Below are 27,023 nucleotides of genomic sequence, written 5' to 3'. Positions count from 1 at the left end.
TCAATGTAGATGATCCTTGATCATCTACCGCACACCACACTGACTTCGCCTTATCTCCCAGGCAAAACTGTGTGTTTGTCTATACTTTAACTATGTTACCTTTACTCTTAAACTATGAAATAGTGACAAATCTCTCTAAGCACGTTTATCAACTATAGAACTGGCAAACAGGAGAGTGACCTACGAAAATACACCAATGAAAAGGAAATGCAGATATATATGTGTGCGTGCGTGCGTGTGTACGCAAGACAGAAAAATAAACAGTTTTAAAAAGACACTATTGTTTTGTTCTTACCTCCGGTTCCCGTATTCCTTCAGCACCCTTTACTAAGAGAAGCAGACGCTTATCCCGACAGCACCACGAGGAATACAACCTCCCGCCCTTTGCTGATGGATAATGTCTGCTGTATCTACCTAGTGCAGATATGTGAAGGACAGGACGAGCCCGCAATTGATAAAGCTAAATATTTATCTTATATAATACCCTTTATGAGGTCTAAGAACACTGTACGCTATCTACGTATGAAGTACCGTAAGGGTACGCACGTTGCGTAACAATCGCTTTGCCGTGATCGAGACGCTCAAGCGTCACGTTCACTCACGGCCAAGAGATCACAGGCAGGCACGTTATTGGCTGTTGACTAACGTAATGATTCGCTATAGCGTAGCGGACGCTCGGGACCACGAGGAGATCACCAGCGGCGCTGACGCTCACTATATTAAAACCTTTGTATCTAAACCATAAACAGTGTATTGTGCAGTAAAACCTTAGTGTAATGTTAGAGTGTAAATGCAACACAGTATAACCTTATTACCTTTAAAGCTGTTCGAGCGTCACCGACGCTCTGAGAATACTTAATACTATAAGAATCACACAGATACCGTGCTCAGGGTCCAACGCCTAATATATATATTATGAATGCTATACTTGCAAAAGAGTTAAACACAATACAAGTCATACACTACAATATAACATAGACTACCTAACCAGATAACTACACAGGAAATACAATACAATTACTATTTAAAGGAAAATAAGAGAGAAAGAGGAGAAGGGAGAGAGAGAGAGAGAAATTGGCCCACAATAACAAGAAGATCAATATAGTTGCGGAGAAACACTTACGCACAAGGGGAAACGATCGCATGCGCCTCGATATCCAGCTCCCGATTATCAGCAATGAGAACCGTTGAAGAGAGTGAGCTGGATATGGTCGGCCTGCCTATTTATGCCCCACACACAATACAATTCAATGGTCCCTACAATCTCATTGTTCATTGGACACAGGAATTCGGCTTTGCATTATAACAAAAGGTCATAGGTTGATTCATACAGGTGGGCTGTGACTGCTTCCAACTGTTCAGGTGGGTGGGATACTGAGTTTCCCGCCGCATGACTAAATAAGAACAAATAATAATAGTAAATGGACATAAACTTCTTATGTCCATAACTATTCGCATGAGCGATTAATCCGCTCCAAACCAACACCGGAATATTGCTATTTAAATACTCTTCCGATGGGTACCAAACACCACTGTATGACCCCTGTTAGACCCTTCGTACAATACAAAGAGGGATCTCTCTGTTCAGGAACATGCTATATTAACTAAACTTTCAGAATCTATCAAAGGGACCATGATCTACAAAATACATTATTACTGAAAATATGTAACGATTGAGTCGCACGCTACGATCACATAAACTCTACCGTAAATACGCATACCGTGCGCCTGCGGGTACCCGCGACTGTGAGTATGCGCACGCACGGGAGAGCGCACGCATGCGCAGCGCGGACCAGAATGAGGTGCAAATATGGCAGTGTGTATAGAGATATTTTTCTGACTTTGACATTATATTTATCAATGATCTAGGAATAGGCCTGGAAAGCACAGTGTCAATCTTTGCAGACAACACTAAACTGTGTAAGGTAATTAACTCAGAAACCGATGTGGAGTCTCTACAGATTGATTTAGTTAAACTGGAATTCTGGGCATCTAAATGGAAAATGAGGTTCAACATAGAAAAATGCAAAGTTATGCATTTTGGGACAAAAAATACACTTGCATCCTACACTCTAGATGGAGAAAATCTAAGGGTAACTATGGTGGAAAAAGATTTGGGGGTGCTCATAGACCATAGGCTTAGTAACAGTACACAATGCCAAATTGCAGCAAAGAAGGCAAGTAAAGTGCTTGTGTGCATTAAAGCCGGCGTTGCGACCAGGGATGAGTATGTAATTCTGCCATTGTACAAATCATTGGTACGCCTACACCTGGAATATTGCGTTCAGTTCTGGGCCCCATATTACAAAAAGGATATCTGGGAACTAGAAAGAGTTCAAAGACGAGCTACTAAATTGATTAAAGGGTTAGAGACACTGGAATATGAGGAGAGGCTTACTAAATTAAATATGTATTCACTAGAAAAGAGGAGACTAAGAGGAGACATTATTAATATCTTTAAATATGTAAAGGGTCATTACAAGGAGTTAGCAGCGGATTTGTTTATTAAAAGAACTCTGTATAGGACGCGTGGGCACTCACTGAGGCTAGAAGAGAGAAAATTCCGTACACAACGTAGGAAAGGGTTCTTCTCCATAAGGGGAATAAACATTTGGAACTCACTGCCAGAGAAGGTAGTAATGGTAGACTCTGTATTTGCATTTAAAAACGGATTGGACAAATTTCTAACAGGAAAACGTATCAAGGGCTTTAGCATTTTGCATATTGACATTAATATTATCTGGGAGTGGTTGGAATCATTGCTGTAAATAGGTACTAAACCATTACTTCAGCATGCACAGTATAATATGAACAGATTAACGCAGAATACAGGTTGAACCCGATGGGCATTTTGCCTCTTTTCAACCTCACTGACTATGTAACTATGTGACTATGTAACTATGTTAGTGGAGGTCACTTCCTGCACTTTCTATTGGTCAGGGCCCAGTTAAATAGCATGGGATTTCACAGTGCCCACATGTCTTGAGATAGTCTCCTGCTGAGCTGAAACGCGTCGACAATACTGGGCACTGTGAAACCTCTCTCGACTTCAGGAGATTATTATTGAGGTATTGTTTTATCCTTATCTGCACTTTATGAAGTCCGGACCTTTTTAGATTTTGTTTGATTTTGGTTTTTGGTTTTAACTTTTTAAGAAGAGTGTGCTGGCTTTTTGTACATGTCCTTCCATTTTTGTTCTGTATTTGTATACACCCCAACTATGGGAATTTCTGTACAATACATTTTTTAAAAGATATGGATTGATTGGCACATTTTTCATTTTTTTGGAACCACTGAAATATGACTCGTTCCTGAGTTGACAAGTTGGGGATCTGAAAGAAACCCAGGTAGGAACATCTCTGCTGTGTTTCAAGTGAGTGTGGTACGCTCCCTAAACCTGTTGTTACAATAAAGAAAATAGGGAAAAAAGATACCTTTATGCACTTGATTTATCTATACCTTAAAGTGAGTTTAGGTATGCTCTTCTTGGTCTATTCTATGGTGAAGGACACGCAACAAAGGGGTGAAGAAGTGTAAAGAAACCTTTACGTGCATGAATACTTGCTTTGAGCGCGAGTTGGGGTACGCACCCTATCCAGATATCCTATTTTTTGTCACAAGTTCTTCTAAATTTGATGGGATAAGGACAGTCTTTATGGAGAACTATACAAAATGATACTACACATTGTATTCTTATCCGTTTTTTTGTCTCCATATAAACCGATGAGATCAAATCACTACAATTAGAACAGCTGACGACAAAGGAACGGAAGAACACAAATCGACATTCACAAGGGACGTATATGCTATACGTGTTATGTTTTATAATGTGGCGCTTATACTGGTAAAGATTGTCTTTTCTTTCTTGCATCTTCTGTTCTAGTGGGGTGTGGTGGCATCCTGTTAGACAGTCAACACTGGTTAAAGCTGCCTTGCGCACATTTTGAGTATCCCATCCTTTTTTTCTGTTGAATCCATGGCTGGTCTTATGATTGCCCTAGACAAGGAGAAAATGTGTTTGTTTGTTTTTTTAAAGTCATTTATTTTCCTATCCGTGATATCATTTAATGCTGTTGAAGGCAGAGGCAATGTAGATTTTCGCACCAATCGGATGACATGCATATCTACTTTGGGAGCCACCTCCCTTTTTAAACAGTCCCCAGCCGGAAGAGGATAATGGCAATTCTAATTTCTTGGAATTTTAAACTTTTTACTGGGTGTAACCCAAGCCTCTTGCATAATTTCCGTCAGCTGTTCTGACCCAGGAAACTCAGTCCTAACTATTTTGGGACGTTTAAACACAGGTGCCTTAGATTTTAACAAAGCCTCTGCTGCCTCCTCTAAGGATAGAATGACTTTCATAGCACTTATTAGCTCAGGAATGTCCACTGCGCTGAGGCCTTCTTCCTCATCTCTGTATGCAGACTCGGAGTGCGATGAGTCCTTATCCTCTGACAAGTCCTCATCTGAAACGTGTACATTGTGAAGATGTTGTTTCATGTGTATGTGATTTACTTACCACCGGCCTGTTGATGTTGAGAGGCTGCCGATTCCTGTACTGGATGTGATAAACCCTAGGTGGAATGTTGCATGTAATGGTTAATAGGGTAACCTATCCCTGGTATAGGAGCTGGCATTATCCGCTCAGCTATACTGGATAATATCTGTGCAAAAGTAGCACATGGGGATTCAACTTGAACCTATCTGCCTCGGATTATTCAAGAGGCTTTGGTGGAAGCTAAAACATTTTGCACATAATCCATTTTGAACCAGATCCTGAGACTTTAACCCAGTTTTGCAAGACAAACATGACATGAGTGTTGATGCTGCTGTGGAGAGTGTATCTTCTTCACCCTTGCCTCTCTTAGACATGATAAATAAATCACACACCTTTACAGTGTTAACTACACAAATTGTGACTGCGATCACTTTAAAATTTGTTAAAGTGACATACAATCCGATCCCACCCTGCCTTGCACCAGCATTGAGGATTGGAATACACAGAAACTGACAGAAAATAGTAAAGTCAGCAATCACACTAGCAATCAGTCACAGGATTTACATTAGTATATTAAGCAATATGAGCACATAATCAACTACAGATACATTTCAAGTATGTAGGAGAAACATATTACCTTATACAGGAGTTTAGACGTATTCAGTTGCACAGCGAAAGAAAACAGCAGCAATAGTTTACAGACTTATATGCATGAGGCACTTACCCAACTATTCGTACCAAAGGTAGATAGAGACTTAGTGTTGTATCACCCGTCTCAGGAGAGTGGGATACAGGGAGACTTCATCCCCCCTCCAGGATCGATCAATACGTTAGTGAACACTGAGTGGATCCAGACGCTATTAGTGTACACAATCGCTCCGTGAACCTACAGTGAACACAGACACCCAAGTGAACACTGACGCACCAGTCCTAAAGCTGCCTTTGCTGCGACTGGGTCCTTTTAGATACACAGCGTCTCAGATGGAAGCTGGAACTCAGTTTATGGCAGGAAACTCGGTGGAAACCGGTCATGAACCAGGGGGAGGGGTGACCAGGGGAGCGTCTTACTCCCCACTACTGACATCAACCCTAGGGATCGCTGCCTCATACTACTCCTGGAGCCTATGATCCCTGAGGCCTAGAAATGGTGCACCCAAGGTGGCAGCCGCGTCCGCTACTGTTCGGTAGTCTCCATCCCGAAACAGTGTGGCTGTGTCTCACGTTTCCCCTACTAAGCGGAACCGGTGCCTTACCTTCTCCCCGTGCTCCAGGCACAGCCTGGTAATGTCTGCTGGACTTGCTAGTACATCCTACACAGATGCCCGCCGAAACAGCACTGTACACGTGGGTAAGCGTTGTCGCGACCCGTCGGGGAGTTGTTGGAGCGACTCTTTCTAAGGTACGTATAAGACGCTTTTTAGAAAGATCGCTTAAAAAAAGTAGTAAGACTATAAAAATAATATTTAAAAAAGCTTATGGCTGCTAAAAACCAGCAGCCCATTGACCATGGCCGGCTCCTACCACACCAAACAAAAAACTGAATTGCCTGAGCCAGGAGGTGGGGATATATGGACGGGCCCATTGCATTCTGGGAGGTCGAAAGCTTTGATCGTTTGTTGACAATCCGCAATTGCTACCTCATATCTCAATGTTATTCTGCGGATAACCTGTGGACCCTGCAGGAGAAAAAAATACTCCTTGGCCAAATAAAAAGACTTTTGTATCATATTTACAGGGGGAAAAATGAAACACAGGAATATGCATCTGCATGGAGTATTTCTACCGTTCTACCCTGAAAATGTTTTTTATGACATCTCCAGTTTCCCCCTGTCTGAGTTGGAATGCCTTTTCAGGGAATAAAGTGACCAACAATGTAATTTAAAAACACATTGTGATGTACTGTATAAGCAGGTCTAAATAAAGAAAGCATATTGAAGTATTGAGTTTGTGGTATTCTGATGAACATAGAGAACTACAATAAACCTTATTCTTGGTATCAATGATCATTACAATGTGTTTTAATAATTAGATGAATAACTTTAAAAATGCTTTCTGCTGCAGAGACTGTGTAGAAACTGGGCTCCCAAATGTAGTGATTTGCATTTGCTGATTCAGAGTTTTGTGTATCGCATTGACAGACTATTTTAGAACATTTATTTCTTAAGTATTTCAGCCAGCTGTACAAGAATGTGACATTTGATTTAATCAAGTGCTTGTAGAAGTATATTTTAAACTGAATATCCTATTAATATTTTTCAAAAACAAAAAATGTATCAATTCATCCTTTTTTGTTTTTTAAATAGAAAAATAAGCTTAATTATGTTATCTTTGCAGTGTGCACTCCTGTAGGCCTTTCCCGAATGTTTGCAGTAATGGGTCAGCTTCTGGTGAAACCGACAGTAAGTGTTTATTTTACACCCTTTTTTAAGTATTTTGCTATTATATGTGAGGTACCTTTTGTGTGTTTTACTACGAAACCAAATATTACATTTTAGTTTCTCTGACGTCCTAGTGGATGCTGGGAACTCCGAAAGGACCATGGGGAATAGCGGCTCCGCAGGAGACTGGGCACAACTAAAGAAAGCTTTTAGGTCACCTGGTGTGCACTGGCTCCTCCCACTATGACCCTCCCCCAGTTAGATTTTGTGCCCGGCCGAGGTTGGATGCACACTAGGGGCTCTCCTGAGCTTCTAAAAAGAAAGTATATAATTAAGTTTTTTATTTTACAGTGAGACCTGCTGGCAACAGGCTCACTGCAGCGAGGGACTAAGGGGAGAAGAAGCGAACCTACCTGCTTGCAGCTAGCTTGGGCTTCTTAGGCTACTGGACACCATTAGCTCCAGAGGGATCGACCGCATGGAACTGGCCTTGGTATTCGGTCCCGGAGCCGCGCCGCCGTCCCCCTTACAGAGCCAGAAGCAAGAAGAGGTCCGGAAAATCGGCGGCAGAAGACATCAGTCTTCACCAAGGTAGCGCACAGCACTGCAGCTGTGCGCCATTGCTCCTCATACACACTTCACACTCCGGTCACTGAGGGTGCAGGGCGCTAGGGGGGGCGCCCTGAGCAGCAATAAAAACACCTTGGCTGGCAAAAATACCACAATATATAGCCCCAGAGGCTATATATGTGATAATTACCCCTGCCAGAATCCATAAAAAAGCGGGAGAATAGTCCACGAAAAAGGGGCGGAGCTATCTCCTTCAGCACACTGGCGCCATTTCTCCCTCACAGCTCCGCTGGAAGGAAGCTCCCTGGCTCTCCCCTGCAGTCTACACTACAGAAAAGGGTAAAAAAGAGAGGGGGGGCACTAAATTTAGGCGCAGTATATATAACAGCAGCTATAGGGGACATAATTCAGTTAGTCCCTGCATTATATAGCGCTCTGGTGTGTGCTGGCATACTCTCAATCTGTCTCCCCAAAGGGCTTTTGTGGGTCCTGTCCTCTGTTAGATCATTCCCTGTGTGTCTGCGGTGTGTCGGTACGGCTGTGTCGACATGTGTGATGAGGATAATGATGTGGAGGCGGAGCAGATGCCTATAGAAGGGATGTCACCCCCTGCGGGGCAGACACCTGAGTGGATGGACTTATGGAAGGAATTGCGTGCACGTGTCGACTCCTTACACAAAAAATTTGACGACATGCCAAATGCGGGACAGCCGGCTTCTCAGCTCGTGCCTGTCCAGGCGTCTCAGAGGCCATCGGGGGCTCTAAAACGCCCGTTACCTCAGATGGCAGACGCGGATGTCGACACGGATACTGACACCAGTGTCGACGACGATGAGTCTAGTCTAATGTCCACTAAGGCCATTCGTTGCATGATTGAAGCAATGAAAGAGGTGTTACAAATTTCTGATATAAACCCAGGTACCACTAAAAAGGGTATTATGTTTGGGAAGAAAAAACTACCCGTAGTTTTTCCCCCATCAGAAGAATTAAATGAAGTGTGTGAAGAAGCGTGGGCTTTCCCTGATAAAAGATTGGTAATCTCTAAGAAGTTACTAATGGCGTTCCCTTTCCCGCCAGAGGATAGGTCACGTTGGGAGACACCCCCTAGGGTGGATAAAGCGCTCACATGTTTGTCTAAAAAGGTGGCACTACCGTCTCCGGATACGGCCGCCCTCAAGGAACCTGCTGATAGAAAGCAGGAGGCGATCCTGAAGTCTGTATATACACACTCAGGCATTATACTTAGACCAGCTATTGCGTCAGCATGGATGTGCAGTGCTGCCGCTGCGTGGTCAGATTCCCTGTCAGAAAATATTGACACCCTAGACAGGGACACTATTCTGCTAACCATAGAGCATATAAAAGACTCAGTCTTATACATGAGAGATGCACAGAGGGAGATCTGCCGGCTGGCATCTAAAATAAGTGCATTGTCCATTTCTGCTAGGAGAGGCTTATGGACTCGCCAGTGGACAGGGGATGCAGATTCAAAAAGGCACATGGAAGTTTTGCCTTATAAGGGTGAGGAGTTATTTGGGGATGGTCTCTCGGACCTAGTTTCCGCAGCAACTGCTGGGAAGTCAGCATTTTTACCCCATGTTCCCTCACAGCCTAAAAAGGCGCCGTTTTATCAGGTACAGTCCTTTCGGACTCAGAAAAACAGGCGTGGAAAAGGCGGGTCCTTTCTGTCCAGAGGCAGAGGTAGGGGAAAAAGGCTGCAACAAACAGCAGGTTCCCAGGAGCAAAAGTCCTCCCCCGCTTCTTCCAAGTCCGCCGCATGACGGTGGGGCTCCACAGGCGGAGCCAGGTACGGTGGGGGGCCGCCTCAAAAATTTCAGCGATCAGTGGGCTCGCTCACAGGTGGATCCCTGGATCCTGCAAATAGTATCTCAAGGGTACAAACTGGAATTCGAGGCGTCTCCACCCCACCGGTTCCTAAAATCTGCCTTGCCGATTACTCCTTCAGACAGGGAGGCGGTGCTAGCGGCAATTCACAAGCTGTTTTCCCAGCAGGTGATAATCAAGGTGCCCCTACTTCAACAAGGACGGGGTTACTATTCCACACTGTTTGTGGTACCGAAACCGGACGGTTCGGTGAGACCCATTTTAAATTTGAAATCCTTGAACACATACATAAAAAAATTCAAGTTCAAGATGGAATCGCTCAGGGCGGTTATTGCAAGCCTGGACGAGGGGGATTACATGGTATCCCTGGACATCAAGGATGCTTACCTGCATGTCCCCATTTACTATCCTCACCAGGAGTACCTCAGATTGTGGTACAGGATTGCCATTACCAATTCCAGACGCTGCCGTTTGGACTCTCCACGGCACCGAGGGTGTTTACCAAGGTAATGGCGGAAATGATGATACTCCTTCGAAGAAAGGGAGTTTTAATTATCCCGTACTTGGACGATCTCCTAATAAAGGCGAGGTCCAAGGAGCAGTTATTGGTGGGAGTAGCACTATCTCAGGAGGTGCTACACCAGCACGGTTGGATTCTGAATATTCCAAAATCACAGCTGGTTCCGACGACACGTCTACTGTTCCTGGGTATGATTCTGGATACAGTCCAGAAAAAAATGTTTCTCCCGGAGGAGAAAGCCAAGGAGCTGTCATCTCTAGTCAGAGACCTCCTGAAACCAAAACAGGTATCGGTGCATCACTGCACGCGGGTCCTGGGAAAGATGGTGGCTTCTTACGAAGCAATTCCTTTCGGCAGGTTCCATGCCAGAATCTTTCAGTGGGACCTGTTGGACCAATGGTCCGGATCGCATCTTCAGATGCATCGCCTAATAACCCTGTCTCCAAGAACCAGGGTGTCTCTGCTGTGGTGGCTGCAGAGTGCTCATCTTCTAGAGGGCCGCAGATTCGGCATACAGGACTGGGTCCTGGTGACCACGGATGCCAGCCTTCGAGGCTGGGGGGCAGTCACACAGGGAAGAAACTTCCAAGGACTATGGTCGAGTCAGGAGACTTCCCTACACATAAATATTCTGGAACTAAGGGCCATTTACAATGCCCTAAGTCAGGCAAAATCCCTGCTTCTACACCAGCCGATACTGATCCAGTCAGACAACATCACGGCAGTCGCTCATGTAAATCGACAGGGCGGCACAAGAAGCAGGATGGCAATGGCAGAAGCCACAAGGATTCTCCGATGGGCGGAAAATCACGTACTAGCACTGTCAGCAGTGTTCATTCCGGGAGTGGACAACTGGGAAGCAGACTTTCTCAGCAGGCACGACCTCCACCCGGGAGAGTGGGGACTTCATCCAGAAGTTTTCACGCTGATTGTAAATCGATGGGAACGGCCACAGGTGGACATGATGGCGTCCCGCCTAAACAAAAAACTAGAGAGATATTGCGCCAGGTCAAGGGACCCTCAGGCGATAGCTGTGGACGCTCTAGTGACACCGTGGGTGTACCAGTCAGTTTATGTGTTCCCTCCTCTGCCTCTCATACCAAGGGTACTGAGAATAATAAGAAAACGAGGAGTAAGAACAATACTCGTGGTTCCGGATTTGCCAAGACGAGCGTGGTACCCGGAACTTCAAGAGATGATCTCAGAGGACCCATGGCCTCTGCCGCTCAGACAGGACCTGCTGCAGCAGGGGCCCTGTCTGTTCCAAGACTTACCGCGGCTGCGTTTGACGGCATGGCGGTTGAACGCCGGATCCTGAAGGAAAAGGGCATTCCGGAGGAAGTCATTCCTACGCTGATTAAAGCCAGGAAAGATGTAACTGCAAAGCATCACCGCATATGGCGGAAATATGTTGCTTGGTGTGAGACCAAAGAGGCCCCAACAGAGGAATTTCAACTAGGTCGATTTCTGCATTTCCTACAAGCAGGAGTGACTATGGGCCTGAAATTAGGCTCCATTAAGGTACAGATCTCGGCTCTGTCGATTTTCTTCCAGAAAGAACTAGCTTCACTACCTGAAGTTCAGACGTTTGTGAAAGGAGTGCTGCATATTCAGCCCCCGTTTGTGCCTCCAGTGGCACCTTGGGATCTCAACGTGGTGTTGAGTTTCTTAAAATCACATTGGTTTGAGCCACTTAAAACCGTGGATCTAAAATATCTCACGTGGAAAGTGGTCATGTTATTGGCCTTGGCTTCAGCCAGGCGTGTGTCAGAATTGGCAGCTTTGTCATGTAAAAGCCCTTATCTGATTTTCCATATGGATAGGGCGGAATTGAGGACTCGTCCTCAGTTTCTCCCTAAGGTGGTATCAGCTTTTCACTTGAACCAACCTATTGTGGTGCCTGCGGCTACTAGGGACTTGGAGGATTCCAAGTTACTGGACGTAGTCAGGGCCTTGAAAATTTATGTTTCCAGGACGGCTAGAGTCAGGAAAACTGACTCGCTATTTATCCTGTATGCACCCAACAAACTGGGTGCTCCTGCTTCTACGCAGACTATTGCTCGCTGGATTTGTAGCACAATTCAGCTGGCGCATTCTGCGGCTGGACTGCCGCATCCTAAATCAGTAAAAGCCCATTCCACAAGGAAGGTGGGCTCATCTTGGGCGGCTGCCCGAGGGGTCTCGGCTTTACAACTTTGCCGAGCTGCTACTTGGTCAGGGGCAAACACGTTTGCAAAATTCTACAAATTTGATACCCTGGCTGAGGAGGACCTTGAGTTCTCTCATTCGGTGCTGCAGAGTCATCCGCACTCTCCCGCCCATTTGGGAGCTTTGGTATAATCCCCATGGTCCTTTCGGAGTTCCCAGCATCCACTAGGACGTCAGAGAAAATAAGATTTTACTCACCGGTAAATCTATTTCTCGTAGTCCGTAGTGGATGCTGGGCGCCCATCCCAAGTGCGGATTGTCTGCAATACTTGTACATAGTTATTGTTAACTAAAGGGTTATTGTTGAGCCATCTGTTGAGAGGCTCAGTTGTTTTCATACTGTTAAACTGGATATAGTATCACGAGTTATACGGTGTGATTGGTGTGGCTGGTAGGAGTCTTACCCGGGATTCAAAATCCTTCCTTATTATGTCAGCTCGTCCGGGCACAGTGTCCTAACTGATGCTTGGAGGAGGGTCATAGTGGGAGGAGCCAGTGCACACCAGGTGACCTAAAAGCTTTCTTTAGTTGTGCCCAGTCTCCTGCGGAGCCGCTATTCCCCATGGTCCTTTCGGAGTTCCCAGCATCCACTACTGACTACGAGAAATAGATTTACCGGTGAGTAAAATCTTATTTTTGTAACTAATTTATGTATTCTAATTCCACCAACACGATTACGTGGTCCAATAGGGAATGTGTTCCCATTTGAGCCAGGATTAAAATCTGTTTTATATGAGATTTAAAAATATGTTCAGACTCATGAAAGTTCATGTTATCGTATTTAAGTGTATAGTTTGGTTGAGCATTTGGATTCGACACAATTCGACAGGCGAAACCCTCCCGCCGGGACCCGAATTCGACATATTCAATAAATAACGGATTCGACAGTCCCGCTGTCGAAAAACGAACCAATTGACGAATAGTGGGCGGCCTGGATTCGACTTCATGGACGGCACAAAAGTGTTCAATAAATCCTGAAAAAAAAAAATGCGTGGGGTCCCCCCTCCTAAGCATAACCAGCCCGGGCTCTTTGAGCCAGTCCTGGTTGTAAAAATACGGGGGGAAAAATGACAGGGATTCCCCCGTATTTTAACAACCAGCACCGGGCTCTGCGCCTGGTCCTGGTGCAAAAAATACGTGGGACAAAAGACGTATGGGTCCCCGTATTTTTAACACCAGCACCGGGCTCCACTAACCAGAGAGATAATGCCACAGCCGGGGGACGCTTTTATATTGGTCCCTGCGGCCGTGGCATTAAATCCCCAACTAGTCACCCCTGCCCGGGGTACCCTGGAGGAGTGGGGACACCTTAAATCAAGGGGTCCCCACCTCCAGCCACCCAAGGGCCAGGGGTGAAGCCCGAGGCTGTCCCCCCCCATCCAGGGGGGGGGCTGATAGCCTTTTGTGACAAAAAAAAGAATATTAGTTTTTTTGTAGCAGAACTACAAGTCCCAGCAAGCCTCCCCCGCAAGCTGGTACTTGGAGAACCACAAGTACCAGCATGCGGTGGAAAAACGGGCCCGCTGGTACCTGTAGTTCTGCTACAAAAAAAATACCCAAATAAAAAGAATACACACACACCGTGACAGTATAACTTTATTACATACATGCACACCAACATACATACATACTTACCTATGTTGACACGAAGAGTCGGTCCCCTTCTCCACGTAGAATCCACGGGGTACCTGTAAATAAAATTATACTCACAACAATCCAGTGTAGATCGGTCCTCTTCTGTTTGTAATCCACGTACTTGGCAAAATAAAAAAACGAAAAACACGATCCACGCACTGAAAGGGGTCCCATGTTTACACATGGGACCCCTTTCCCCGACTGGCAGGACCCCCCGTGACTGCTGTCAAAGAGGGTCCCTTCAGCCAATCAGGGAGCGCCACATCATGGCACTCTCCTGATTGGCTGTGCGCGTCTGAGCTGTCAGTCAGGCGGCACACTCGAGATACAACTTGATTTAAGGGGTCCCCACTCCTCCATGGTACCCCGGGCAGGGGTGACTAGTTGGGGATTTAATGCCACGGCCGCAGGGACCAATATAAAAGTGTCCCCCGGCTGTGGCATTATCTCTCTGGCTAGTGGAGCCCGGTGCTGGTGTTAAAAATACGGGGGACCCCTACGTCTTTTGTGCCCCGTATTTTTTGCACCAGGACCAGGCGCAGAGCCCGGTACTATTTGTTAAAATACGGGGGAACCCCTGTCATTCCCCCCCCCCCCCCCCCGTATTTTTACAACCAGGACCGGCTCAAAGAGCCCGAGGCTGGTTAAGCTTAGGAGGGAGGACCCCACGCATTTTTTTTCAGGATTTTTAACCATTTCACACCCCTTCCAACTGAAAAACATGCACTGAACTCTCCATATTATTGTAGTTAGTAAAAAAAAAATATTCTTTTAAAAAATCGATTAAATAATACTTAAATACCTAAATAGACATACCAAGTAGATAATCCCTTCAAATATAAATAGATATGCTATTAGCAATAAAAAAAAGCACCAAAAAATACATGTTTTAAAAAAAAAATTATTAGATCACGACAGAAAAATGAGGGGGAATGAAATTGACGAAATGACTGTCGAAAAGCACTGTTATCGAATCGACATTCTTCAATTGAATATACTTTTGTCGAAAAGCCGCATTTTTAACATTGCAGACATGTCGAATTGAAATAATGTCGAATTGAAAAAAGTCGAAAATTAAACGGCAGGTTTTTTGTCGAAAAGTACTGTATTGAATTGTCAAATCAAATTCGACAGGTTATTTTCGGCAATTCGACCTCAATTGAATATACCCCATAATCTCATGCAGCGACGACGGAAATGGAACCGTTTTTAGACCTTGATATAACTATCATCTTTCAGCTTCCACCTTCCATTACAGCTTGAGAAGAAGGCCCATCTGGCAAATATGGCATAAAGATTTAGATTGGTTTCTGTAATGGAGTATTATTATTATTACCAGTTAATTATACAGTGCACACATATTCCGCAGCGCATTACAGAGAGAATATTTGGCCATTCACATCAGTCCCTGCCCCAATAGAGCTTACATTCTATATTCCCTATCACATGTACACGCACACACATTCACACTAGGGTTAATTGTTTTGTTGGGATCCAATTAACCTACCAGTATATTTTTGGATTGTGGGAGGAAACCAGAGTACCCGGAGGAAATCCACGCAAGTACGGAGAGAATATACAAACTCCACACAGTTAGGGTCATAGTGGGAATCGAACCCATGACCTCAGTGCTGTGAGGCAGTAATGCTAACCATTACACAATCCGTACTGCCCCGAGTAGGAGTGGGCTGAGATGTAAAATGTGTCAAGTATCTGTAAGAATAAAAAAAAAAAAAAATTAAACTGATACTCATCAAGAAACAAAAATGTCCTCAGTATTTATACCACAAATATTTTCACTTAAATCTAAATTTGTTGACTGATTTTAATGCTTAGTATAAAAGTTTGAGAAGCTCCCTGGACTCAAAGGCTTAAGATACTGCATGCAGATGTATTTAGTTTCATGTGTACAAGCTGCATCATGGCACGTGTTAGCGTGTTTTGCATTCGTAAGCTTTGGCCGGTGATTTCCCCATGAAACCTGATTTCAGGGGGTTTCATTGACATAGCCCTGTGCTTCAACGGAGGTGGTGTCACACTTGGTCTTCCTCTTAGACTTTGCGTCATAGAGCTAGCATTGATCAATGCTGAGCAATGTATGCTTTGAAATCCATCTGATTCATGTTAAGTTAAGATAGCAAATATGTATCATTATGTTATCTGCTTTTCAAACCTGGCATATATGGCTGTTACACGAGGCAAATATTTAGCTTAGGCATACATGCCAGGATAAGCCTTGCATTCTGTATGGTCCTTGTATTGCATGATGTCCACTGCAGTGGACATATGAATTTTACATCAACTGTGCAAAAATATAGTGAGCGTTTGATCAAAACACCTACCATATTATGCACTAAATGTTACTTTCCTTGAGTTTTTTACCTGCTCTGCTATCTCTGAGTAAACATATTTTGCAGAAATCCCTGAAGTGCTCAGTGCTGCTATTTTATTTTGAGCTTTTTGTTTTTGTAGGAATTAAAAGCTACCACTAGATATAAGAGGACACCATGCACTAGTGATGTCAAAATAGGGTTTCTTTAGGAGATAATTACTTAAAAACATATGTCTATTGTAGTGGCCTCTATGCATAAAAGGGTTAATTTAGGACCTCCTAATAAATCTTCCAAACTATTTGATTGTTTGATACCTGTTGCTCTTGAACTGGATTACAACATGAAAGCAGACTGTTGCCACAATTGGACTGTGTCTATTTATTGAGTGGTTTTCATAAATCTGATCTGGAATGGCCAAAATGTTTCTTACTTTTGACAAAATGCACCTCACTTGTAAGACCTTTGACCACCATAATGTATACATATTGATAGTACCAGATATCTGGGGTTCCAGTCATGACTGCTATAAGTTTATCTTCCCTTTAATTGTCCCCATGATGATATAATATGTTTTCCCTCATGCTATAAAGTTAATCATAGAAATATGTGCTTCAGAAATGCTGGCCACGTGTAATTTCACATTCCTTATTTTGCTTTGAAGGAGATAACACTAACCCTTTAACCATTGTGTCATAATATTTAGGGAGGAGTTGTTATAAAAACACTAAAGTCTGATTATGTTCTTATTTTTCAGTTAAGACTTGTTGAAGTGAAAAAAATGACTCTCTGGCAAAAAACGAAACACAGAAAGAAGGTTAATGATATAGGATCTAGAATTTAGTAGAAATAATTGCAGTGCAGTCATAGTTTAATGCAGCCAGTTATTATTCCATCTGCACAATGCATAAGTTCCAGTTATAAGGCTTGAAGTACCTCTTATATGGCCTGGTGCAGAGTTGAAGTGTAAGTGAATCAGGCGATTGTTGCTCTAAAGAAGTGTGTATGGAAGAAATATGTATATTCACTCATGTGCACCTGATTTGCCACAAGTGCTCCTCATCTGTGCACACTTGCATCTACCCTATACTACGCATCCAAAAAGGCGTGTTTGCACTTACACCCAGCTCTGCGAGGCCAACTTGCCCTCAGTGAACTTTGTCTTAAGGAGAACTTCCTATAACAGCCCGGTTCTGTCTCTTCAGTCGGAAATGTAGATGCAGTGTAAACGCGCATGACCCTACATTTCCCATAGTCAGGTGTGCTTCTTTCTGAAGCCTGCAATGTGAATTCACGCAATGTACACTCGTCAAATTCTTCATTAGGTTTTATGCATGTCATGGGTATGCACAAGTCACGTATATATAGAACGGTCACCTGCACAAGAACAGGTGCATTTGTGGGCTTATTTGCTGTCATCAATGCCATTTTTATTTAGAAAGGTTGTGTTATAATTTTTATTTTTCTAACGTCCTAGTGGATGCTGGGGACTCCGTAAGGACCATGGGGAATAGACGGGCTCCGCAGGAGACAGGGCACTTTAAGAAAGAATTTGGATTCTGGTGTGTTCTGGCTCCTCCCTCTATATCCCTCCTCCAGACCTCAGTTAGAATCTGTGCCCGGACGAGCTGGGTGCTACTTAGTGAGCTCTCCTGAGCTTGCTAAAAAGAAAGTATTTTGTTAGGTTTTTTATTTTCAGAGAGATCTGCTGGCAACAGGCTCTCTGCTACGTGGGACTGAGGGGAGAGAAGCAGCCCTACTCACTGAAGATAGGTCCTGCTTCTTAGGCTACTGGACACCATTAGCTCCAAAGGGATCGTACACAGGATCGCACCCTTGGTCGTCCGATCCCGGAGCCGCGCCGCCGTCCCCCTCGCAGAGCCAGAAGACAGAAGCCGGTGACAGAAGCAAGAAGACTTCGAAATCGGCGGCAGAAGACTCCAGTCTTCATATGAGGTAGCGCACAGCACTGCAGCTATGCGCCATTGCTCCCACACTAAACCCACATACTCCGGTCACTGTAGGGTGCAGGGCGCAGGGGGGGGTGCGCCCTGGGCAGCAATTAGAGACCTCTTTGGCAAAAGGTTGCATAATATACAGTAGGGCACTGTATATATGTATGAGCCCCCACCAAAATTGTACATGAAAGCGGGACAGAAGCCCGCCGTCGAGGGGGCGGGGCTTCTTCCTCAGCACTCACCAGCGCCATGTTTTTTCTCCACAGCACCGCTGAGACGAAGCTCCCCAGTCTCTCCCCTGCAGTTACACGGTAGAAGAGGGTAAAAAGAGAGGGGGGGGCACATAATTAGGCGCAAAAATCAATATAAACAGCAGCTACTGGGTTAACATTAAGTTACTGTGTTATTCCTGGGTTAATAGCGCTGGGGTGTGTGCTGGCATACTCTCTCTCTGTCTCTCCAAAGGGCCTTATGGGGGAATTGTCTTCAGATGAACATACCCTGAGTGTGTGGTGTGTCGGTACGTGTGTGTCGACATGTCTGAGGTAAAAGGCTCCCCTAAGGAGGAGATGGAGCAAATATGTGTGTGAGAGGGTGTCTCCGTCGACAACGCCGACACCTGTTTGGATATGTGTAATTAAGTGCTAAGGTGAATTTATTGCACAAAAGATTAGAGAACAGACAGGAAATCTGCCCATGTCTGTCCCTATGTCGCAGAGACCTTTAGAGTCTCTCAATGCTCACTATCCAAAGTAATAGACACTGATATCGACACGGAGTTTGACTCCAGTGTCGACTACGATAATGCAAAGTTACAGCCAAAATGGCAGAAAAGTATTCAATATATGATTATTGTAATAAAAGATGATTTGCATATCACTGATGACTCATCTGTCACTGACACAAGGGTACACATGTTTAAGGGGAAGAAAGCTGAGGTAAATTTCCCTCCTCTCATGATGAAAAAGAGCGGGAATCTCCAGACAAGAGACTGCAGTTTCCCACAAAGAATTCTTAGGCAGTATCCTTTCCCCACTGTGTCGGCATGGGTTTATAGCGCTGTGGCAGCGTGGACAGGTACCTTATCAGCAGAGATTGAGACCCTAGTATGTATATAGATATACATATGTATATATATATATATATATATATATATATATATATTAAAGATGCTGTCTTAAGAGATATGTATATATAAAACATGCCCAAAGAGACATGAGTATACTGGGTCCTAAAGTCAAAGCTATGTCGATTTCTGCTTGACGTGTCCTTTAGAATATGCAATGGACAAATGATGCCGACTTAAGAGGCATATGGAATGCTGAGGATTGTGTGGAGAAGGGTTCTCGGACCTGGTCTCCACAGCTATAGCTGGTAATTCTGATATTTTGCCTTATATTCCTGCACAGCCTAGGAAAGCACGACATTATCAAATGCAGCCTTTCGAATAAAGAAACAAGATAGTCCGAGGTGCGTCCTTTCTTGCCAGAGGCAGGGGCAGAGGAAAGAAGCTGCACAACACAGCTAGTTCCCAGGAACAGAAGTCCTCCCCGGCCTCTACAAAAATCCACCGCATGTCGCTGGGGCTCCACAGGCGGAGCTAGGCCCGGTGGGGGCACGCCTTCGTAAGTTCAGCCACAAGTGGGTTCACTCCCTGTTAGATCCTTGGGCAATAGATATTGTGTCTCAGGGATACGAGCTGGACTTTGAGAAGATGCCCTCTCACCGACGGCCCTGCCGGCTTCCCCCCACGAGAGGGAAACAGTGTTAACTGCAATTCACAAATTGTATCTTCAACAGGTGGTGGTCAAGGTTCCCCTCCTTCAACAAGGAGGGGGTTATTTTTCGACCATGTTGTAGTCCCGAAACCAGACGGTTCGGTCAGACCTATATTGAATTTAAAATCCCTGAACATATACCTGAAAAGGTTCAAGTTCAAGATGGAATCGCTAAGAGCGGTCATTGCAAGCCTGAAAGGGGGAGATTTTATGGTGACTCGGGACATAAAGGATGCATACCTTCATGTCCCCATTTATCCACCTCATCAGGCGTACCTCAGAATTGCGGTACGGGATTGTCATTACCAATTTCAGATGTTGCCGTTTGGTCTCTCCACGGCCTTGAGAATATTCGCCATGGTAATGGCGGGAATGATGGTGCTCCTGCGGAAGCAAGGTGTCACTATTATCACGTACTTGGACGATCTCCTCATAAAAGCGAGATCAAGAGAGCAGTTGCTGAACAGCGTATCACTTTCTCGGGAAGTGTAACGGCAACACGGCTGGATTCTATATATTCCAAAGTCGCAGTTGGTTCCTACAGCTCATCTGCCTCTCCTAGGCATGATCCTAGACACAGACCAGAAAAGGGTTTATCTCCCGATAGAGAGAGCTCAGGAGCTCGTGACACTGGTCAGGAATCTATTAAAACCAAAACAGGTGTCAGTGCATCACTGCACTCGAGTCCTGGGAAGGAGGGTGGCATCATACAAGGCCATTCCCTTCGGCAGGTTCCATGCGAGGACCTTCCAATGGGACTTACTGGACAAGTGGTCCGGATCACATCTCCAGATTAATCACCCTATCCCCCAGGGTCAGGGTGTCTCTCCTGTGGTGGCTGCAGAGTGCTCACCTTCTCGAAGGTCGCAGTTTCGGCATTCAGGACTGGGTCCTGGTGACCACGGATGCAAGCCTCCGAGGGTGGGGGGCAGTCACACGGAAGAAATTTCCAAGGGCTGTGGTCAAGGCAGGAGACTTGCCTTCACATCAATATCCTGGAACTAAGGGCCATATACAACGCCCTAAGTCAAGCGTAGACCCTGCTTCGCGACCAACCGGTTCTGATTCAGTCAGACAATATCACCGCAGTGGCTCATGTAAACCGCCAAGGCGGCACAAGGAGCAGGGTGGCGATGGTAACAGCCACCAGAATTCTTCGCTGGGCGGAGAATCACGTAAGCGCACTGTCAGCAGTGTTCATTCCGGGAGTGGACAACTGGGAAGCAGACTTCCTCAGTAGGCACGACCTCCACCCGGGAGAGTGGGGATTGCAAGTTGGTGGGAACTGCCACAGGTGGACATGATGGCATCCCGCCTCAACAAAAAGTTGTAGAGATATTGCGCCCGGTCAAGAGACCCTCAGGCGATAGCTGTGGACGCACTGGTGACACCGTGGGTGTTCCCGTCGGTCTATGTATTTCCTCCTCTTCCTCTCATACCCAAGGGGCTGAGAATCATAAGGAAAAGAGGAGTGAGAACAATACTCTTTGTTCTGGATTGGCCAAGAAGGACTTGGTATCCAGATCTGCAAGAAATGCTCACAGAGGACCCGTGGCCTCTGCCGCTAAGACGGGACTTGTGCAACAGGGGCCCTGTCTGTTCCTAGACTTACCGCGGCTGCGTTTGACGGCATGGCGGTTGAACGCCGGATCCTAGCAGAAAAAGGCATTCTGGATGAGGTCATTCCTACGCTGATAGAGGTTAGGAAGGATGTGACGGCTCAACATTATCACAGTATATGGCGAAAATATGTTGCTTGGTGTGAGGCCAGGAATGCCTCTACGGAGGAATTCCAGCTGGGCCGTTTTCTTTCACTTCCTACAGTCGGGAGTGACGTTGGGCCTGAAATTGGGTTCCATTAAGGTCCAGATTTCGGCCCTATCCATTTTCTTTCAAAAAGAACTGGCTTCTCTTCCTGAAGTTCAGACGTTGTAAAGGGAGTGCTGCAGGTTCAGCCCCCTTTTGTGCCTCCAGTGGCACCTTGGGATCTTAACGTGGTGTTGAGTTTCCTGAAGTCACACTGGTTTGAGCCACTCAAAATCGTGGAGTTAAAATTTCTCACGTGGAAGGTGGTCATGCTATTAGCCTTGGCTTCAGCTAGGCGTGTGTCAGAATTAGCGGCTTTGTCACATAAAAGCCCCTATCTGGTTTTTCCATATGGACAGGGCAAAATTTCGGACCCGTCCACAATTTCTGCCAAAAGTGGTGTCATCTTTTCATATGAACCAACCTATTGTGGTGCCTGTGGCTACTCGTAACTTGGAGGATTCCGAGTTAATAGATGTGGTCAGGGCTTTGAAGGTTTATGTAGCCAGAACGGCTAGAGTCAGGAAAACTGAGTCGCTGTTTATCCTGTATGAACTCAACAAGCTGGGTGCTCCCGCTTCAAAGCAAACTATTGCTCGCTGGATCTGTAACACGATTCAGCAGGCTCATTCTGCGGCTGGATTGCCGTTTCCAAAATCAGTAAAAGCCCACTCCACAAGGAAGGTGGGCTCATCTTGGGCGGCTGCCCGAGGGGTCTCGGCATTACAGCTTTGCCGAGCAGCTACTTGGTCAGGTTCGAACACTTTTGCAAAGTTTTATAAGTTGATACCCTTGCTGAGGAGGACCTTGTGTTTGCTCATTCGGTGCTGCAGAGTCATCCGCACTCTCCCGCCCGTTTGGGAGCTTTGGTATAATCCCCATGGTCCTTACGGAGTCCCCAGCATCCACTAGAACGTTAGAGAAAATAAGATTTTACTTACCGGTAAATCTATTTCTCGTAGTCCGTAGTGGATGCTGGGCGCCCGTCCCAAGTGCGGACTTCTTCTGGAATGCTTGTATATAGTTATTGCTTAAATAAGGGTTATGTTTGGTTGCATCAGGGTTGATCTGATGCTCCGTTGTTGTTCATACTGTTAACTGGGTAAATTTATCACGAGTGATACGGTATGATTGGTGTGACTGGTATGAGTCTTGCCCTGGATTCCAAAATCCTTTCCTTGTACTGTCAGCTCTTCCGGGCACAGTTTCTCTAACTGAGGTCTGGAGGAGGGACATAGAGGGAGGAGCCAGAACACACCAGAATCCAAATTCTTTCTTAAAGTGCCCTGTCTCCTGCGGAGCCCGTCTATTCCCCATGGTCCTTACGGAGTCCCCAGCATCCACTACGGACTACGAGAAATAGATTTACCGGTAAGTAAAATCTTATTTTCTCATACGTCCTAGAGGATGCTGGGGTAACCATAAGAACCATGGGGTATAGACGGGATCCGCAGGAGACATGGGCACTTTAAGACTTTGGGTGTGAACTGGCTCCTCCCTCTATGCCCCTCCTCCAGACTCCAGTTTTAGAATTGTGCCCAGGCAGACTGGATGCACACTGAGGAGCTCTACATAGTTTCTCGGGAAAATACTTTTGTTAGGTTTTTTTATTTTTAGGGAGACTGCTGGCAACAGTCTCCCTGCTTCGTGGAACTTAGGGGAGAGAAGTCAGACCTACTTCTAGTGAGTTCAAAGGATCTGCTTCTTGGCTACATAGCTCCTGAGGGTCTGATCGCTAGGTACGCCTAGATGTACGTTCCCAGAGCCGTCCGTCACCCCCCTTGCAGAGCCAGAAGTCAGAAGACAGGTGAGTGGAAGAAGCAAAGAAGACTAAAGTGACGGCTTCTGAGGTACCGCACAACAATCGCACGCTGCGCGCCATGCTCCCACTACACAGCGGCACTACAGGGTGCAGGGCGTGGGGGGGGGTGGGGGCGCGCCCTGGGCAGCATATAAACCTCAAAGGAGACTGGCTATAGGGGACATAACTGTCCTAACCCCCGCCAGTATAAATATTTATTTAAAAATAGCGGGACTGAAGCGCGCCATTACGGGGGCGGAGCTTAGCCCACAACAGCGCCATTTTCTCTACAACAGTCTGCAGAGACGCTGGTCCTTTCTCACACTGCTGCATAAGTATCAGGGTGAAAAACAGGGGGGGGCACAGTAAATTTGGTGCAATATATGTGTGTTATAAAAGCGCTACAGGTCTGAGGCATTGTTTAGTGTGGTCAGAACCGTTGGTGAAGCGCTGGGTTGTGAGCTGGCAAACTCCCTCTGTGTCTCTCTGTCAGACTTTAGGTGGGTCTGTCCCCTATATGCCCAGTGTGTTTGTGGATAGTGAATACCCGTGTGTCGGCATGTCTGAGGCAGAGTGCTCTTCTCAGGAGGAGACTGTATTAGGGACACAAACGGCTGTGGGAGTGACCCTGTCTGCACCGCCGACTCCTGATTGGGTAAATGTGTTGAATGCTTTGAATGCAAATGTGGCTCTTATTAATAAGAGATTGGATAAATCTGAGTCTCAGAACCAGGCATGGAAGAAATCTGTGGAGGATGTGATGTTACAAGTCCAGACCCCCTCGGGGTCACAAAAGCGATCGTTGGCTCAGTTGGCAGACACAGATACCGACACGGACTCTGACTCCAGTGTCGACTACAGTGATACCAGATTAGATCCAAAATTGGCAAAGAGCATTCGGTACATGATTGTGGCGATAAAAGACGTATTACATATCTCGGAAGACCCTCTTGTTCCTGATAAAAGGGTCTGTATGTATAAGAGAAAGAAACCTGAGGTAACGTTTCCTCCCTCGCATGAACTGAACACTCTATTTGAAAAGGTTTGGGAAAATCCTGACAAAAAGTTTCAGATTCCCAAAAGGATTCAGGTGGCGTTTCCGTTTCCTTCGGGGGATAGGGATAAGTGGGAGTCATCCTCCACTGTGGACAAGGCTCTAGCACGGCTGTCCAAAAAGGTGGCTCTTCTGTCCCCTGACACGGCAGCCCTTAAGGATCCTGCGGATCGAAGGCAGGAAACTACATTGAAATCCATTTATGTCACCACAGGTACGCTGCTCAGGCCAGCCATTGCATCTGCCTGGGTGAGTAGTGCTATCGAAGAATGGGCTGATATCTTGTCTTCTGCGATAGATACCCTGGATAGGGATAGCGTTCTCTTGACACTAGGTCATATCAGGGAAGCAGCAGCCTACCTAAAGGAAGCTGCGAGGGATATCTGCCTTTTGGGTTCGAAAGCCAATGCCATGGCAGTCTCAGCTAGGAGAGCATTGTGGATTCATCAATGGAATGCTGATGCTGATTCTAAGAGAAATATGGAGTCTCTACCATATAAAGGTGGTGTCTTGTTTGGTGACGGTCTCGCTGATTTGGTATCTACGGCTACCGCGGGTAAGTCATCCTTTTTACCTTATGTTCCTGCACAACAAAAGAAAACACACCACTATCAGATGCAGTCCTTTCAGGCCCAATAAACACAAGAAAGGCCGAGGTTCTTCCTTCCTTGCTAATAGAGGAATGGTAAAAGGTAAAAGATCTCACCGGCAGTGGCAGGTTCCCAGGAGCAGAAGTCCTCCCCGGCTTCTGACAAATCCACCGCATGACGCTGGGACTCCTCTGTGGGAGTCCGCACCGGTGGGGGCACGTCTCAAACTCTTCAGTCAGTTCTGGGTTCATTCGGCCCTGGACACATGGGTTTTGGAAATAGTGTCCCAGGGGTACAAACTAGAGTTTCAAGACATTCCCCCTCGCCGATTTTTCAAATCGGCCTTACCAGCTTCTCTTCCGGACAGGGAGGTGCTATGCGACGCAATATAAAAGTTGTGTCAAAATCAGGTCATTATCAAGGTTCCCCCGTCACAACAGGGAGAAGGTTTTTATTCGAGCCTATTCGTGGTCCCGAAGCTAGACGGCTCGGTCAGACCAATCCTGAATCTGAAATCCCTCAATTTCTACCTAAGAAAATTCAAATTCAAGATGGAATCTCTCCGGGCGGTGATCTCCAGTCTGGAGGAAGGGGATTTTATGGTGTCGGTGGATATAAAAGATGCCTACTTGCATGTTCCCATCTATCCTCCGCATCAGGCTTACCTGAGGTTTGCAGTTCAGGATTGTCATTACCAATTTCAAACGTTACTGTTTGGTCTGTCCACGGCTCCGAGGGTTTTCACCAAAGTAATGGCGGAAATGATGGTTCCCCTGCGCAGCGAGGAATCACAATTATCCCGTACTTGGACGATCTCCTGATAAAGGCGAGATCCAGGGACAAATTGCTGCAGAACATGGCGATCTCACTGACAGTTCTGCAACAACATGGTTGGCTCCTAAACTTGCCGAAATCACAGTTGGTGCCGATGACGCGGCTGTCCTTTCTGGGAATGATTCTGTACACAGAATTACAGAGAGTTTTTCTTCCAGTGGAAAAGCCTCTGGAAATTCCGAACCTGGTCAAACAAATTCTGAAACCGGCAAGAGTGTCAATCCATCAATGCACTCGGTTGCTGGGGAAAATGGTGGCGGCTTATGAGGCCATTCAGTTTGGCAGATTCCATGCCAGGGTGTTTCAGTGGGATCTGTTGGACAAGTGGTCCGGATCCCACCTTCACATGCACTGAAGGATAATCCTGTCTTCCAAGACCAGAATCTCGCTCCTGTGGTGGCTGAACAGCTCTCACCTCCTAGAGGGGCGCAGGTTCGGGATCCAGGACTGGATCCTAGTAACCACGGATGCGAGTCTCCGAGGCTGGGGTGCAGTCACACAGCGGGAAAACTTCCAGGGAAGATTGTCAAGCCAAGAAACTTGTCTAGACATAAACGTTCTGGAGTTAAGGGCCATTTACAACGGCCTTCTTCAAGCGGAACATCTTTGCGCAATCTGTCCGTCCTGATTCAATCGGACAATATAACTGCAAGAGCGTACATAATCCGCCAGGGCGGAACAAAAAGCAGAGCAGCAATGGCAGAGGCCACGAAAGTTCTCAGTTGGGCGGAAAAACATACAAGCGCTCTGTCAGAAATCTTCATTCCAGGAGTGAACACCTGGGAAGCAGATTTCCTCAGCAGACACGATCTCCATCCAGGGGAGTGGGGTCTTCATCAAGAGGTCTTCACAGAAGTGACAAGTCTTTGGGGAGTTCCTCAAATAGACATGATGGCGTGTCGTCTCAACAAGAAACTTCAGAGATATTGTTGCAGGTCGCGGGACCCTGAAGCAATAGCAGTGGACGCCCTAGTAACACCATGGGTGTTTCAGTTGGTGTATGTATTCCCTCCGCTTCCTCTCATTCCGAAAGTACTGAAGATCATAAGAAGAACAAAGGTTCAGGCGATCCTCATTGTTCCAGACTGGCCAAGGAGAGCTTGGTATCCAGATCTTCAGGAATTACTCATAGGAGATCCCTGGCCCCTTCCTCTACGAGAGGATCTGTTACAGCAGGGGCCGTGCGTGTATCAAGACTTACCGCGGCTACGTTTGACG

General features: G+C 45.9%; 1 protein-coding gene across 4 annotated transcripts in view; it reads left to right on the top strand.

Annotated features, from left to right (window-relative positions):
- LMBR1 (limb development membrane protein 1) overlaps window positions 1–27,023 on the top strand; it is a 592,458-nt gene that overhangs the window by 363,256 nt on the left and 202,179 nt on the right. For 2 of the 4 annotated variants that reach the window (XM_063921898.1, XM_063921896.1), the window contains 2 exons: window positions 6,833–6,897; window positions 16,742–16,801. In XM_063921898.1, the coding sequence (XP_063777968.1) occupies window positions 6,833–6,897; window positions 16,742–16,801 (125 nt within the window). The remainder of the gene's footprint in view (window positions 1–6,832; window positions 6,898–16,741; window positions 16,802–27,023) is intronic. The other 2 variants (XM_063921899.1, XM_063921897.1) reach the window with 1 other exon arrangement.

The sequence above is a fragment of the Pseudophryne corroboree genome, chromosome 5 (genome assembly GCF_028390025.1).
Source record: "Pseudophryne corroboree isolate aPseCor3 chromosome 5, aPseCor3.hap2, whole genome shotgun sequence".
NCBI classification, from domain to species: domain Eukaryota; kingdom Metazoa; phylum Chordata; class Amphibia; order Anura; family Myobatrachidae; genus Pseudophryne; species Pseudophryne corroboree.
Note: the sequence above shows the minus strand (reverse complement) of the source record. Positions and strands in the feature narration are given on the sequence as shown.